The 15,311-nt window shown below is 39.1% G+C and overlaps 5 protein-coding genes across 9 annotated transcripts; 3 read left to right on the forward strand and 2 right to left on the reverse strand.

Annotated features, from left to right (window-relative positions):
• Window positions 1-214: 214 nt before the first annotated feature.
• On the forward strand, window positions 215-2,767 carry LOC129580831 (peptide-N(4)-(N-acetyl-beta-glucosaminyl)asparagine amidase-like). 2 transcript variants are annotated; one of them, XM_055471532.1, is made up of 5 exons: window positions 215-846; window positions 917-1,138; window positions 1,391-1,702; window positions 1,854-1,988; window positions 2,126-2,767. In XM_055471532.1, the coding sequence occupies exons 2-5, from the start codon at window positions 970-972 to the stop codon at window positions 2,422-2,424; spliced, it is 915 nt and encodes a 304-aa protein (XP_055327507.1). In that variant the 5' UTR covers window positions 215-846; window positions 917-969; the 3' UTR covers window positions 2,425-2,767. The 2 variants fall into 2 exon arrangements, with proteins under 2 accessions (XP_055327507.1, XP_055327506.1); XM_055471531.1 differs by having other exon boundaries at window positions 216-846; window positions 908-1,138.
• LOC129580832 (protein TEX261-like) lies at window positions 2,684-4,547 on the reverse strand. The gene is made up of 5 exons (XM_055471533.1): window positions 4,116-4,547; window positions 3,818-3,897; window positions 3,555-3,708; window positions 3,199-3,381; window positions 2,684-2,984 (listed from the first exon to the last, which is right to left on the reverse strand). The coding sequence occupies exons 1-5, from the start codon at window positions 4,183-4,185 to the stop codon at window positions 2,854-2,856; spliced, it is 618 nt and encodes a 205-aa protein (XP_055327508.1). The 5' UTR covers window positions 4,186-4,547; the 3' UTR covers window positions 2,684-2,853.
• A 106-nt stretch (window positions 4,548-4,653) lies between these two features.
• LOC129580964 (60S ribosomal protein L30-like) lies at window positions 4,654-6,095 on the forward strand. Of its 3 annotated transcripts, none has more exons than XM_055471744.1 (4): window positions 4,654-4,769; window positions 4,827-4,936; window positions 5,110-5,255; window positions 5,858-6,095. In XM_055471744.1, the coding sequence occupies exons 2-4, from the start codon at window positions 4,877-4,879 to the stop codon at window positions 6,042-6,044; spliced, it is 393 nt and encodes a 130-aa protein (XP_055327719.1). In that variant the 5' UTR covers window positions 4,654-4,769; window positions 4,827-4,876; the 3' UTR covers window positions 6,045-6,095. The 3 variants fall into 3 exon arrangements, with proteins under 3 accessions (XP_055327719.1, XP_055327717.1, XP_055327720.1); XM_055471745.1 differs by having other exon boundaries at window positions 4,746-4,764; XM_055471742.1 differs by having other exon boundaries at window positions 4,680-4,936.
• Window positions 6,096-6,180: 85 nt separating this feature from the next.
• On the reverse strand, window positions 6,181-8,485 carry LOC129580963 (Golgi SNAP receptor complex member 1-like). The gene is made up of 7 exons (XM_055471741.1): window positions 8,042-8,485; window positions 7,833-7,965; window positions 7,677-7,764; window positions 7,357-7,607; window positions 7,248-7,277; window positions 6,803-6,885; window positions 6,181-6,623 (listed from the first exon to the last, which is right to left on the reverse strand). The coding sequence occupies exons 1-7, from the start codon at window positions 8,085-8,087 to the stop codon at window positions 6,502-6,504; spliced, it is 753 nt and encodes a 250-aa protein (XP_055327716.1). The 5' UTR covers window positions 8,088-8,485; the 3' UTR covers window positions 6,181-6,501.
• A 3,244-nt stretch (window positions 8,486-11,729) lies between these two features.
• LOC129581266 (uncharacterized) lies at window positions 11,730-15,310 on the forward strand. 2 transcript variants are annotated; one of them, XM_055472244.1, is made up of 6 exons: window positions 11,730-11,747; window positions 12,045-12,284; window positions 12,705-12,904; window positions 13,923-14,113; window positions 14,536-14,670; window positions 14,833-15,310. In XM_055472244.1, the coding sequence occupies exons 3-6, from the start codon at window positions 12,713-12,715 to the stop codon at window positions 14,921-14,923; spliced, it is 609 nt and encodes a 202-aa protein (XP_055328219.1). In that variant the 5' UTR covers window positions 11,730-11,747; window positions 12,045-12,284; window positions 12,705-12,712; the 3' UTR covers window positions 14,924-15,310. The 2 variants fall into 2 exon arrangements, with proteins under 2 accessions (XP_055328219.1, XP_055328218.1); XM_055472243.1 differs by lacking the exon at window positions 11,730-11,747 and having other exon boundaries at window positions 11,819-12,284.
• Window position 15,311: the final 1 nt, after the last annotated feature.

Consider the following 15,311-nt stretch of genomic DNA (forward strand, 5'->3'; position numbering starts at 1 on the left):
AAAAGCATTTACTTAGTTCCTAATAATTTTATTTTCAAGTCGGAATTACATCGTTTCGTGCAGATTATCGTGAAATTTTGACTTTGTACGCTTAAACAAAGTTAGTTAAGACCGAACACCAGTTAGTCAAGATCATCGAGATTCGACACTACTGTATTGCAGGAGTAGCCGGTTCGCAGATACAGCGACAACATCGTTGAGTTCCGACTTTGAACTGCGCGAACATTGCGTTGTTTACGCTTTGATACCATAAACCCATATCAATCGATTTCTTTTACAGAAATATATTTCTACGCTAAAATTTCATTTGATACGGTTTTTATAAGACTGAATAGCAGTTATACAGTCTAAGCTGTCTAACTCTAGACTTAAACGACACTTTACTTCGTGCAGATGCCATACTTCTACAGAGGATTATAGGGAATACATTTTTGTAATTATAGTCTATAGATTATAGTTATATTATTTACGTAATTACTATAAGTATAAGCATAAGTAAAATTCAAAATTCAGTATATTGTGCATGCTCATCGATTCTTCCTTGATTTTGCTTCAATTCTGATGATTTGTTTAAGTATTAATACGAGTATTGTACGGGCAGTGGCAGGTGAGGTTACACTTTAACCAGTGCGCCACAGATTATGACGCCCACCAAAGGCATGAGTCAATTTCCATAGGATGGCTCCGATCTGCGGCGTAATCCTTTTCTAGCGCAAAAATGCTCACAGAACGGATACCGATACGCTACAAATTTACACAGACGATGACAGACCATTCGCCAGCAAGCCAAGCAACAAGTGTGGTGCGCTTTTGTTGCGGATTTACGGACTGATACAATTTATATCTGTAGGTGATATTTTCAATAAAAATTATACTGTATCTTTTTCTAATTAGCAAACCATTTCAGTGTTTTCAGTGTCTGGCACTTGAGATTAATAATAGCCAGCGTCTTGGAAGAGGTGCGGTAAAATGTCCTGGCAGAATCCGTACAACGCCACTCCAGCAGGTGCATTGCCTCCGGGTTACCCCACCAGCAGCACTACTGGCATGCCACCAGCAGGAAGTTACAACCAACCATATCCAGCTGGGGCTGTACCCGGGGCGCCTGGGTATCCCACTTCGGCTACGCTTCCCCCAGGTAAGGAATCCTTGCAGGGTGAGCTACCAGTACCAGTGTGAATATCGCAGCACCTCACTGTGTAAGAATGCTGTTTTAATTACCTCGTAGAATCAGCCGTATGGTGCATTGGGCAACTGCGCGGCTCGATCATATATGTAGATGACGCTGCATTTTTTTCCGTACATCGTTGATCGCATATATGTTTATCGCTAATTAGAGTGGGTAATGACATTTTATATGAGTTTAACCGAAAAATATGTTTGTGTGCAGGTTATCCAACTAGTTCCAGCGCACTTCCGGCCGGTTACAACATGAGTGGAAGTGGACCGTACCCGGCTGGCGCGCTGAATATGCCGCCGTACAATCCAGCATTCACGCATCCTGATTCGCAGGCCCATTCTTATCCGTATCCCGGCGCTTATCCTTCCATGCAATCTCAAACGCCGTATGGTCCACAGGACGTCGTTGGCTATGTTTTCCGTTTGAGTGATCACGAAAAATCCAAGCACCACTTCGACGTGAAATATTCTCCCAGCATAGACAAGTATGTCCGCATGTCTGACCACAACCAGGAAATTGCCGGTACGTTTGTCCTTCTCTGTCTGCGTTGTTCCACGACAGTGACGACACAGATTCATATTTTAGCTCAGGGATAGCGCATTTTGAATAAATTACGATATGTGCTTGATACCATAATAATTACAGTATTGTGCAATGCTTCCTCGATTTTCAGGATGGCGATCTTTGGTATATGCCGAACAAAACATACAGCAGAAAGTGGAACACGATCACCAGATGTCGTATTTGGCGCGCAAGGAAAATGGCGTGTTTGGCCGTATTGAATGGCGCTTCGACTCCACTGAAGCGGGTATGTGAAACATTTGGTATACGAGTACCGCAGTAGGAACACCATCCCCACCAGATTTCGGTTATCATGTTGCAGTTCCAAATTCCAATGCCGAAAAATGTCGGTAAGAATTACAGCGTCACATTTATATCTTGCAGGAAAACGAATTAAGCGCCTGCACGTTAAGTTCCCATGGAAGCTGTACGAAGACGGTCAGGTTCACGCCTATATCGCTACGGAGCGAGGTGAAAATATTCCCCTTAAAGATTCGGATCGCAGTCAAGAGATTTCCGGCGTGGTCGGACTTCAGCGCTTTTCTATCATCGCGGAACTGTCCCGTGGTCAAGGTGAACATGCTTGGCAGCACGCTCAACTCTTTCGCCAGAATCTCAAACCGGGATTTTTCTCAACGGATGACGCTCACTATCCCTTCCGATTCTCCGTCGAGCTGGATTAAACAGCTCAACTTCTGAACCACTGCAAGTTATGAATTTTTACCGATTTCTTCGAATATTATCTGCTCGCTCTCATTCGGTCGAACTTTTCTTTCCTTTCTTGCTACGATAATTAATTGGTGATTGTACTCGTATAAATTACCGATATTATTATTAAGACTTGCTATCATATTTTATTTTTTGCGTTCTAACTGATTTGTCCCAGCATGTCGTCCTTTTACTTTAGATAAACCATGAGAAACTGAAAACTTCGACTTAATATCACTCTTGGCCTGTTCTGTTTACAAGTCCTGTAAATCTCTCGCATATCTGATTCTGTATCCATCTTTGTTGTAAAAAAATCAGCATTATCAAATTATTCGCCATTAATTTTAGAGTTCTTTAAAAAAAGCACGGCCAATTAACTGCTGCATCGGACAGACAAAACCATGTCAGAAAGACTTTTTAGCGCCGATTCCAATCAAAGGCAGATAATTTTCTTTTATATGAGTTAGAAAATTCTTCAGGCTGTATCCACCTTTCCGCCGGCTGGCATATTGCGATGGCAAAAGATTATCCCTGCCTGCAAAATTACCGTGGGTAGAAAAATTTAATCATTTCATCAAATTTGTCAGCAAATGCAGACTACAATAAATGAATCACATGACTTTCATCACATTTAACTGCTTTTTTCCATAAATTTTAAACCACGAGTGCCTATAAGCTACGTAGCAAGATTTTGCTTCCAATATTATTATCCATTTAATTAATTTAGAATGACCCTTAATAACGCCTACTTCTGACTAGCGGGACAGTTTCATTGTAATTGGGCAACACCATGTCGTTGGCTGAGAGCGATACCAATAGGGCCATGGGAACAATCCACATGAACAAAATGAAAAAAGCTGCCACTTCATTGAAGGGATAGTAGTTTTCCGTGAAGTGACGGAAAGCCAAAATGTGATTTACAACACAGAACACTGGAAAAAACCATAACGTTAACATCAATTTCAATTTGCCACTTTAATAATTATCGCAGACGATCACATTTCCGGCACTTTTTATTTTCGCATTATTATGTTGGAAAGCGTAAATTGCCGGCAAGATTCGCAAGATCCAAATTATTTGCAGTCAGTTGATAAAAGAGACCTACCAAGAGTTCCGGCAAACCAGATGGATTTCAGCTGTATCGCAGGAAAAGTCTGCATCAGCATAAAATGGCATACTTGAGCACACAAACCACCAGCCACCAGCGTTATGGGAAAGTTTTCCAGTGGAACAAGCAGCAAGAACAACAATGTGCAAATCTAAAAATAGAACTATCACAGTATCAGAGTAGCTGGTATTGCATAATTTACATTTTACACTAGCTGTCACGCTTTTAGGTTTTATAATAGCGTTAGTGAAAATGCTCACCACAATCATGGACCTGATGATTTTAGCGGAAGTCTTGGTATTCTCCTCAATTAACTCCGCCAATAAATATAAGGCAACAGCTGAAAAAAATACAGTAAAACATGAGCAGTACATTCCATTACCGTACTCACAGTGACATAGTTCATAGTCTTCAACTCTTCATACTGTTCTTACTGCCATACATAAGAGTAAGTATGTAAAATTGTATATAGAATATAAGATAATAATAAAGCAAGGTATAAATAATACCAGTGGAAATATCTATACAAATTAATTATTTAAAGTAAAAATGACTTACATAAAGCAAAAGTGAATCCACATATAAGAAGCAGATATGATACCCAGGTCAGACAGTACAAAAACAACATTGTGAAGTTCTTTACTGGAGTCGGACCCAAATAGAATGAAGTAAGGAGATGGATGTGAGTCCTCCACAGTTCAGACGAAGATCAACCAGTGAAAACGCAGGGAATGTCAATTGTCAAGATATAAAATGATGCTCGGACTGATGAGAGCTCGATTAGAGATCAGCTTTCAGCTGGGATGGAAATTCACTTTCACAAGGGCAATTTAAGCGTTTTTCCGACTTCAGGTTGTAGTGGTGATTTCTCAGACTGGCCCACAAAAATACAACTGTTCATTTCAGTGCAAAAAAGAATGAGACACAAAACAAAAATGGTATTTTAATAACATTACTGAAAAAACTAATAATTATAAACTAATGGTAAATTATGACTTCTGTTACTTCACTCTGTTGCACAGCCAGAGTTCTGTGTAACAGACACCCGCCGCGAGATGCGTCTAACCCGGCGTATGGCTGTTGTAACAGATACGGCCGCAGAATCACTGCAGATTTTGCGCGTTGAAGGTTTTGAATCAATTTGATTATTTGAATCTTAGATTTCCATTTGCTTTCGACACTTTTTTGGGGAGCCCGAGAAGCTACCGTAAGGTGGGTGGAGGCTCATTGACTTTCTGAATATTAACTTTTGACTGTATTCTTTTATAGTTATCGAAACATTCAAGGGTGTACATCTGACAGCCTGCAACTAAATCACAATGTCGGCCCCAGCTCAGTCCGGAGGAGCCCAGCAAGCCGCTGCGGTATCCAAGAAATCCGTAAGGGGATTCTGTTTTGTTCTGCGCTCGAGTTTTGCAGTTATGAGTATGCAGCATACGCGTACATGATATTGAATTTCTGCTTAGCCGATCTAGTCGGAGGCTGATAAACCGTGTTACTCTAGTGAAGTAAAATTAAGCGTGATTGGAAACTGATGAGCCCGATGTTGCAGAAAAAGTCCGCGGAAAATATTAATGCCCGACTAGCTTTGGTGATGAAATCTGGAAAGTTTGTTCTTGGATACAAGCAGACTCTTAAAACTCTTCGTCAAGGAAAAGCCAAGCTTATCATTATTGCTAACAATACTCCAGCGCTCAGGTGAGTACATTTTCTTGGCTTAAACTACAACATTTAAGTTATTGAATATTATTTTTACTGTTTAGTGTTTACAGTTAATTATTTAATAGCAGTCTGTAATGCTAAGAAGATTGTAAAATCTCACGGTCAGTAGTTACTTAATGTAGAATCTATATAGTTAAGAATGTAAATAATAATAACAACTTGGCGTGAGTTCATTCATTATGTATAGTACTTTAAATTGTGAAAGCAAATCTACAAATATGCACCAGATATGTCTCCGCGATACGCAATTTGTTGGTAGCTGTTTTGGCCAGTCTAATATTTCCATAAACTTTCCATCTTTGTTTAAGCGTTATATACGTATTTATTCACTCATATTTTTTGTTTAAGGATGATTATGTTTTAATAAAATTGAATACTTATGGTACTATTGAGACTAATAATGAGATGCTGGCTGAATTATCTTTTGCGATCATAGCCTATAGATTCATGGCTTATTTCATGGATTTTTTTAAACAAAGGTGTTTTCTTGAGGTACTAAGTTACAGTTACTAACCAGTAGTCTGATCTAACTTTCGTTTATGTTCGTTTTAATTAACAGAAATTGTTTTTATTAACAGAAAATCGGAGATCGAGTACTATGCCATGCTAGCAAAAACCGGAGTCCATCATTACACGGGAAACAATATCGAGCTGGGCACCGCCTGCGGTAAATACTTCCGAGTGGCTACGATGAGCATTACCGATCCGGGAGATTCTGATATTATCAGAACGATGCCTGGTGTTATTGACAGCCGAGGAGAATAAACCTGTTGTGTCATGATGTTCAAAAATGGAATAAAAGAAAATGAACCGGAAGAGCTCTCTCTTTCTCATGGTGCACCCTCATAACTTTTGCACGACCCATTAGAATCGTGCCAGGCGTTCGCTCCCGATGTTCTAGTGACCGCAGCAAAATTTTTAACACTGTTTAATGCTCATTTACGCAGTAAATAAAAAATAATCTGAAAGAAATAGTAGCATATCTCACCAATAAAAACAATTCTTACACAAGTACCAAGCATCGGAGAGACAGAAGCGTCCCTTAGAACTTTCGGGCTCCACAGAAACAGTTACCAAATAATTAACCTCTGCGTCCATTTTGCCCAGCAAATTGGTTTTTAACAAACAGGCATTGCGGTATTCCGTAAGGGCAGCCGAGCGAGCTTGCAAGACCAAACGTTAACTCTGACCGGAAGTGGCAATCCGGGATAGACCAAAATTATCAGAACAAAATTACCATGATGATGAAGAGGCAGATTCCAATCACAGTGCCCAAAATTATGGCATCACGCCGTTTTCTGAAATTTATCTTCTGCATCAGTCCATTCACCGAAGGAAACCGATCTACAAGACAGCGGAGAACGCAGGCGTCAAGACGGGTACGGATAGCTGATTAACACAACAAAGGAGGAAACAAAAATTTATTCTGCCAAAATCGATTTAGGGGTGTTATAATTTTCATTAACGCTTTTCCTTCAATTAATAGTTATTAACAAATTACGCTAAAAAAAGAATGCACGTACTTGATATGGCACCCAACCGGCCAACAACATTCCGTAAACTATTCCGCTGAGAGGCGAGATTTTCCTTGGTCATCACTGCAATTCTGCAACACAAGAACGCTACTGTACCAACAACTCGTTCCAGCGTTTGCAAACAGTTATCTTCTGATCGAATGGAAAAAATACTGCAACGAACTACTGTACGGACTAAGAAAAACAAATATAAACTCCACTCTATCATCCTTTGTATAACAAAGTGGATTACGAATTTAATTTCGTGGATTACGCTGTTTCACTAATTACAGCTTGCTATACCGCAAACGTCACACCATTAGAGTAGGATATAACTTAAATTTCCAAGCCGCTGTTAAAGCGTTCAACTGCACTTTGCTGGCAATACAATTTCACTAAACTTATACCAACATTGTTTAAAAAAAGTGTCAAAATTTCCAAAGACAGTGCTTACCCGATCTGATCTTCGACCATTTTCTCCGAACTGCAAGAGCATTCAAACTGCGTCATCAGCCAGGAACTCGTATGAAGCAATAACAAAGTAAACACTAAACAGGGCTTACTTTCGTAAATGTTCGTGCTCTTTAAGGTAAGGATCGGGCCTATTCCTACTGCTGCCCGACTGCAGCTTCAAGGGGCCAAATAATTCCTCCCTAGCCCGTAGCTGTTCAAAATTCGCCTTAGTCTTGTTGAATTCCTGCAGATAATCCTGAAGAATATCGCGATGACGCTGCAGCGTGTGCAGCAATGCTGCGCCAGGCGACGAAGAAAAGCGCTCCATACAATCGGCCATCTGATCGTTTATCCCACTCAACTATCACAGCGCGGTCATTACGGAGCTTCCAATAATTTCGAATTACTGAAAATTGTCTCACAAGAATACCTTGGCAAGATGCGATTCGATCTCGGAAGCTAGAGCATCGAAAACGCGATTGTCATCTGTCGCATTGATAAGTGGAATGTTCTCTTCGCTGTGAAGAAACAAAGACTTCGTCAAAAGTGTAAGACTCATATTATTTCGATACGCACGTGCATTTACCTGGGGATGCGATTGAAAGAGTCAGGGCGAGGGAAAAGATTAGAAGTGGCTGCATGCTGCGAACTCAGTTTGCTGAAACTAACCAGTTTCGAGTCGATCTCGTTCTCGAGCGTCCTGGCTTGTTTGCGAAGATCTATTGCAACGGAATTTAAAACCACTCGCCAAAGCAGCGGCTAAACTTACGAAAACCCGGATCATGGAAACCTTACCTTCCCATTTTGAGCTCGGCCACGAAGACATTGGTATCTGCTGCATTTGAAGCAGACTCGTCAAATGCCAGATACACACACCACAGATTCAGTCAGCACAGCAGATGTTTCGTTCCTTCTGCATAAGTTCCATAAGGCACAGATACCAGTAAGACAGTAATAACTCAAAAACACAAACGAAACGAACTCAAACCGAAAATAACAATTCTGCAGACACAGAACACCTGTTAAAAATTAAGCACTTGAAAGAATTAATTTTAAATAATACGAAGAAGCCGTAAACTAACGGTAAGGTCGGTAAAGACTAAAGAGCAACGATGCAAGCGAATTCGCTTTTTTTTATTGTTGAATGTTGATGCGGAATAAATTTTATACTTGACGTTCGTGGTTCCAGCGTACTGTACTTGTACAAAAGTGTACTTACAATACGCCGTACGGTACAGTAGCAATTTAACAAGAATAACGAATGTTTTGCTACTTTCAAAAGCAATGATTTTTAACACTAGTACAATGCTACTTAGAAAAGAATTACCGTATTAAATGAAATGCTCTTTGGTTTTTTTCCCGGAAATCTGCGCCCTAAAAATGTGAAAAGATCCTAAGTTGATTGGTGTAGTACCCCCCAAAGCTGCACAGGTGATCCCGAAACGGAATAAAAATTAACGATGACAGTGACTGCAAAAAACGATAGTAGTAGGCCAGTACAGTATGTACTATTTGTAGGTAGATAAAAGTCGTAATATTTTTGCTTGTTCCTTTTATTACTTCCTTTAACAGTAATAACTGATATCAGTTTTGTATTCTGTGTTGAAAGCTAAAGTAGATTTTTGTTTTTGGTCACCAAAATTTCTAAGTTCTGCAATTTGTCGTACGAAGATCAACTTTCGGTAATCGGTACTGTAGGTGACTTCATTCAAATTCTTTGTAAAGTTGGGAACGGCACTCAGTCGAGAAGATGACGCGATGAAAGTGGAGCCCAATTCGGCATGGTGAACTGCCGGTATGGATGTCCCGATGCCGGGAATAAGCGAATTCGAAGCAGCCACAGCAGCAGCCCGCTTAAAGCTGAAACCGGAATTAGTTTGACTGTTACGAAACGAATGCTGCAGCTATTTTGGACACTTTGCTAGAAAATAAATTAACTTAGCTTGTGAGTGGTCAAGATTTAAGTTGTTTTTTTCCAATTTTGAACGGCATGTTAACAGTACATGCTCAAAGCATTGCTGACCTATACGAGTACACTAGTGAATGCTGGGGAGGGGGTGGGGGTACAATTGGTAAGAAGGTCATGAGGTGCTAAATTTAAAAAAAAATAAATATTCAAGGTGATTAATATTTTGTTGCTCCTAGTTTAAGATTGCATCATAGAATCGTAATGTGATGCTTAGAAGCTACTGCCCCACAGTTTGTTTTTGAATTCCTTAAGTAATATGAATAATTTGAGTCGTAACATTCAAACTTAAACGAAGCGTTCGTTCCACTTTCTTTTGTGAAGAGTGCTGTCACTATCCGTGTATAGCGTGTTGTGAAAATAAATCCATGAATAAGTTGCTAAAAGCAACTTTGATGTCTAAAAATTATATAACTGACTTATGCGTTCATAAAACAGACATTTATTGCTATTATCACTGGATACACAATGGTACGAGTAATATGTACTGTATCTGTATGCTATATGGTCACGAAGGTACAATCAACAATGTATAGACAGATACTATGAAATGGCCGATCCGTTCAGCAGTAATTGTAGTATGATACGTAGTAATTGACAATTTGTCATATAGATCTTAGAAAGTAAAGAAACCAATATAAGATAACCAGAGATCAGCTAACAGTGGTGGTGGTGGTGATGGCCGTGATGATGCCCATGGAGCAAATCGTGTACAATCCCGTGATGACCATGATCGTGGTGATCGTAAACCACGTGGTGTGTCGGGGGCGGACAATAGGGCACGTGTGTTGTGTACACTGCTCCCGGTGGTGGGGGCGGGCCGTACACGGGAGGCGGATAGTACCCGGGCGGCGGAGGCACCGTCGAGCCAGCCGGATATCCGGGAGGGACGTAGGGAGGCGGCGGGGGATAGTTCGGGTTATAATTCGGGTTATAAGGAGGTTGCCAAGACATAGTGGTGACAGCTGCTAGCGCGGCCGCGGTATGTGAATGTAGCGATAAACCGTAACAAAAACTCTTAGGAGTAATGCTGTCCAACAATCTTTATTTTTGTGGCAGTTGTATTATAATTTAGAAAATGTAGCGTAAATGAAATTTCCACCGACTAACACAAGTGATGTTATAGTACGAATACTTATAGAAGTATTTGAAAATGCTGCTGCTCTGACCGAAAACGCTGACTTGCTTGTGTCACTTACACGCTAATCATGACTAGGAAGTCCCCACTTTCGCGCAATTGGTGGAATGTCGATTAAACCGTAGCTATGATTACGAATCCCGTTATCGTATACCGTTCTTCGCAAACCGTCTGTTGTTTGCATGACATCATTCGATCAGCATCAGAATTAAATGTTTCGTCTGCATGTCGGTCTGCATGTCGATGCATGCATGATCATTTTCTGTCCACAACTAAAGCAATAAACGACATAATAAAATAAATAAGTGTCGTCGTAGCTTTTTACTGGATATTTACATGTATATTACAGTAGATACCCTCTGCATTTTCCTGCTCGATCGTAGTAGTAACGTCATGATCATCTCACCCAACTAGTATGAAAAAGAATAATACATGCACGATAGGACAACGATCCAAAATTTAGTTTCAAAATCGAACGACAAGATATAGAAGTACTCGTATAGTTTATGTATAATCCGCTTCACACATTTCCAAATATTTTCTGTACTGTTTTTTCCAACAGCTGTTCACTTTTCCGAATTTTTTTCTCTACATGTCAAAACACATATATAGATATTACAATACCCACTCATGATGGAATATGTCAATTATCATGGAATTACTAGATATTTTACATATGATTTCTTTTTCATCATTGGGCTAAGTTACCGGCAAACGATTACAATTATTATTTTGTTATTGTACTCTGTATGCCTGCAGCTTAAAACTAGCGTGCAGAGTTCAAAGGTCATCGCATAAACGAGCCGTACTTGTACTCCTTATTAAAGTTTAATATCAGAGTCCCATGATGCGTGATATATACATTGTCACAGGGATGTTATTGCACAAAATTAAGTTGTATACTCTGCTAAATTACGTGATTATTATGAATTAGGGAAAATAATTTAAACGTATTTAGTTTTATTAGTTTATAAAAGCCAGTGCATTACTCAAGGGAATATACCCTGTATTACGTATTTTTATCCTATATAATACATATTTTTTTGTATGTAATAATACAGTATTGCCCCTTAATTGGATACGGCTTTGAAAAAGCATTCAAATTACAGTTTCAATTATTTCTGCTGTATCAAGAGACAAATACGTACGTACAAGAGCATGTGATGCAGGTATAACCGTATAAGTAATAAGTACATCACTATCTTAAACAGAAATAATAAAACGCGCGTAAAATCCTGCTTGGGTCATAATAACAGAAAATAAAAAATAATACCATTACAATTTTGCAGTGTTACGCTTGGTACTTTGTATATCCTTTATAGCGTAGGTGAACTATAGCTGATTCTTCTCGAATCGTTTGTCTGTGTTTGAATAAGTTTCACAGTTGTGCCATTATGGTAAGTAACTGTGTTCTGTGAACTGTGTTCTGTGTTGAACTGTGTTCTGTGCTTTGGCTTTCGTGTACAGTATAGGTACAAATAGGCAATACTATGATTGTATATTATAGGCTGTGTGTACAGTATGTACATACAGTACGGGCATCTTGCAGATGGCATGTAAACGTTGGAATAACGGCTGACCGTTGAGCATCATTTGCCATTTGCCATTTGCCAATAATAAAACTAATAACTAATAACACAGTAATAAATATATCTACCCCATTCGCAAATTCTGAAATTCGGGTTTCGTCATAGTCCCACAACAGATTGCTAGCGCTACGATTTCGCCGTTCATCAATAAGTAATCGATATTATTGCGACTAAGTGCGGGACATCGTCCGGACAGCAGCGGTCTAGGATCGTCTTCGTTGCTCCATAACTCCGGAGGAACGAACGAAATCGAATCTATTTGGCCTGTGAACCTGGATAAACTTCATTTTCCAGAAATATCTGCGGCAGTATTGATAGGATTGTGCAGAAAGTCGAGAAGACGTAGTAAGTTTTTGACTCTTGGTATTGTCACATTACATGGCGGTTTACCACGATACATACAGTACTTATAGTTCTAATGTTAACGATAATGCTGCGAGTTAGGTTACTAAAAACTTTTTGGCAAGATAGCACTAAATCTGTACTTCTATACTATTAATGCTTATATGTGCACGCTACAGCTAACTGTATTATGCTATTAAATATTTCAGTACTTCTGACTGGCCGTGAACTATCTGATACTCCACAGTGTTTTTGTCAAATACCTATAACAAAATTTTGTGGACTGATAGTTGTATATATTTTCATTTCACAAACCGTTGCTAGCAGTGCACGAGTTTACATAATTATGGCAACTGCAAAAGTTGTAAGTTTCGAGTACGAGATATGAACCACTCTTTTCACACTCTTTTCATATGAATGCAGATTCTGAAATGGTGAAAAGTGCCCTGTTGAGGCTGATTGGCCGACATAATGACAGCAACATTCCGTATGGCACCCAAGCGGAGTCACCGAACTGTACTCCAATAAAATTTACTCCAATTGAAGTGGATCCCGAAAGAGTTCCACTTGCGCGGAACAAAAACCTTCCACAACGGAGCAATACTTCCGCTGGATTTGTTCAGGTAATTATTAATTAGCGATTGCTATTAATGCCTTAATCTTTTAAATTTTGTGAGGGAAGATAATACAACTGCGACAGAAAAGTACAGATAGTTTTAAGTAAAAGCGCACGTGCTAATACTGCTAAAACGCAAAGCAGGTTACGCAAGCTCAATGTATTTTCATACTTAAGAGCGGCTGATGCTTATACTATAAAAAACTTAGTAGAACTTCGACAAAACATATCGAAAAATGTTTGTCATCAATTTCACGTTGATTTGCTAACCATACTTCTAGTGCTTTATCAAACGTCCACTGTTTGGCGACCTTTTCTGTAGGGACAATAGAATGGTCGAAGCGCGGCAATATGTCATTGTACGAGTACTTTGAAGTATAAAAACAAATTGGATGTTTTATTAATTGATGCAGCATCAGTTTATAAAGGATCTAATTTTGTATGCAAAGTGTGCGGTTGTGTGTGTACAAAGTAATTATTTAATCTTATTTAATCTAATTATTTACAGTAATCTTATTTAATCTAATGCAGGCTGGAGGTGTGAATTATACATAACTTGTAAATGCTAATATATATAATATTACTAAACCTTAATTAAGGTTTAGTAATATTATGATGCTAATTACACAGCGAAAATAAGACGCTGATAAACAAAACAACTGCTAAATATTCACCGTATTTTATCAGTTAGGTCCTTCCGCGGCACCCCGCTATAAAACTCTCCTTGAAATTTTCGCAGTACTGCCCCTTAAAACTTTTTTCCCCCCGGAAAACCCGAAAATCATCAAAAACTCCAAAGCCCTTACCCTTTTCCATTCATAACCCATACAAAAAAGTAGCAGTGTTAGGACATTAGTTATTGAAAAACGAAACTTACTTAAAATTTATGTAGCTTAGTTTGGAATCGCAACGAATGTAGAAGTACTGTTGATGATAGTACTTACACTGTACCCTACGATATTACACTGTTATTTCGTGCAGTTGAACAATTATAATTAGTGCATTGTAAAAAGTATTGTTTGCAGAGAGTACGGAATTCTTTTCGGTTCAAAAAGAGGTTAGCCCGCGATTACGGACTGATGGAAAACCAACCATCGCCGATTAGGCAGCAGTTTTCTTTGGCCGATGGAACATGTCAAGAATCGATGCAATCCCAAAATCACGAATCTCCCGTAACTTCCTTGGCATCCGATCCATTAATTCAATTAATAAGCTGGTACTACCCTTGAAATTTGTTTTTTTGCAAGCTTTATAAATTACCTTCGTCACTCGTCATATATAGAATAAACCTATCGGGATATAGTCGGGTTAAGGTATTCTACAGTAAAATCTGCAAGACTTATGCGGTGGAACTGTGTATTGTGCTTAGACGATAACACTAAAGCAATACGATTATCACATATATATACAGTACGAGTATATAAATATATTAAAGTACTATTCACATGTACATACTATTACTGGATTTCCAAAGCTATTGAATACTTTACTTCACGGAAAGCAAAGCTCATATCGTGCATGAATCAGATAAAGATTTTTCATTATTCCATACAGAACTTTTAAAAGTAATGCGTAAACTGCAAACTGGTACATGCGGCCACAGAATGCATGCGACTGCAATAAGTGGATTAATTTCAGTGAAGAGTCCGGATTGTCCGACAAGGAAACATCCACCAGTAACCGGGAGAATACTCCTTGCTCCGAGCCGCTCATCTCCTTTGATCATTCGCCAGACGGAGGTCCCATTCGAGACACTTCCACTGACCTGCTCCTGTGCGTATGAGGAAACTTAAGAAGGAAATACATATCTAACCGAGAGTAATTGTATTTATGCGTCAATGCGTTATTTACATAATCGTATGTTTAATTTCTGTCTTTCTGTCCGGCCGCGCTATTCCACCGATGTGTCTGATAAGTAATGACTGATTGATGCAGGGATGCTTACTTTAAAACTCCGGACGGAATGCGCAAATATCATCGCCGATCGAAAGTGCTTCTCAGTTTTCGGGATGATTATTTGATATGAAGGGCAACTGAATGCTGAACCGTTGCACAAACCTACATCGTCTCATAATGGATTACCAAAGCTGCACGTTCATGATAGTTTGCTGGCAATTCTTTTCAAGTGAACCTAAGCCGACGGCTTTTGTTACAATTATAATCGGCTGACATAATGCCACATTTCCTTCCGACGATTTGTGCATTAAATTTTGTCTGACTCCACTGACTGAATTTTGTACGAGTACTCGTATATATTATCGTACATGATTATCATTTTTCTGTTAGTATATCGTAACCAGGTTAGGCATTCTGTTTATCTTTTTAATTTACTTTTTTTGTACTTACTGGACAAGGTTCGGACAATATGCTGTGTAATTGCGGCTGAAGTCAGGTTCATGTATAAACAGCTTTAC

Source organism: Paramacrobiotus metropolitanus, unplaced genomic scaffold (assembly GCF_019649055.1).
Source record: "Paramacrobiotus metropolitanus isolate TYO unplaced genomic scaffold, Prichtersi_v1.0 Parri_scaffold0000005, whole genome shotgun sequence".
Taxonomy (NCBI): Eukaryota; Metazoa; Tardigrada; class Eutardigrada; order Parachela; family Macrobiotidae; genus Paramacrobiotus; species Paramacrobiotus metropolitanus.

Coding starts and splice junctions, on each gene's coding strand:
- LOC129580831 (XM_055471532.1), top strand. CDS start 970: ATGTCCTGGCAGAATCCGTACAACGCCACTCCAGCAGGTGCATTGCCT. Junction 1,139..1,390: donor TTCGGCTACGCTTCCCCCAG/GTAAGGAATCCT, acceptor GTTTGTGTGCAG/GTTATCCAACTAGTTCCAGC. Junction 1,989..2,125: donor CTTCGACTCCACTGAAGCGG/GTATGTGAAACA, acceptor TATATCTTGCAG/GAAAACGAATTAAGCGCCTG.
- LOC129580832 (XM_055471533.1), bottom strand. CDS start 4,185: ATGTTGTTTTTGTACTGTCTGACCTGGGTATCATATCTGCTTCTTATA. Junction 3,898..4,115: donor TGGATTCACTTTTGCTTTAT/GTAAGTCATTTT, acceptor TATTTTTTTCAG/CTGTTGCCTTATATTTATTG. Junction 2,985..3,198: donor AACTGTCCCGCTAGTCAGAA/GTAGGCGTTATT, acceptor GTAATTTTGCAG/GCAGGGATAATCTTTTGCCA.
- LOC129580964 (XM_055471744.1), top strand. CDS start 4,877: ATGTCGGCCCCAGCTCAGTCCGGAGGAGCCCAGCAAGCCGCTGCGGTA. Junction 4,937..5,109: donor CTGCGGTATCCAAGAAATCC/GTAAGGGGATTC, acceptor CCGATGTTGCAG/AAAAAGTCCGCGGAAAATAT. Junction 5,256..5,857: donor AACAATACTCCAGCGCTCAG/GTGAGTACATTT, acceptor TTTTATTAACAG/AAAATCGGAGATCGAGTACT.
- LOC129580963 (XM_055471741.1), bottom strand. CDS start 8,087: ATGCAGCAGATACCAATGTCTTCGTGGCCGAGCTCAAAATGGGAAG. Junction 7,966..8,041: donor GCCGAGCTCAAAATGGGAAG/GTAAGGTTTCCA, acceptor CCGTTGCAATAG/ATCTTCGCAAACAAGCCAGG. Junction 7,765..7,832: donor TCTTTCAATCGCATCCCCAG/GTAAATGCACGT, acceptor GTTTCTTCACAG/CGAAGAGAACATTCCACTTA.
- LOC129581266 (XM_055472244.1), top strand. CDS start 12,713: ATGGTGAAAAGTGCCCTGTTGAGGCTGATTGGCCGACATAATGACAGC. Junction 12,905..13,922: donor CTTCCGCTGGATTTGTTCAG/GTAATTATTAAT, acceptor TATTGTTTGCAG/AGAGTACGGAATTCTTTTCG. Junction 14,114..14,535: donor TTAATTCAATTAATAAGCTG/GTACTACCCTTG, acceptor GATTAATTTCAG/TGAAGAGTCCGGATTGTCCG.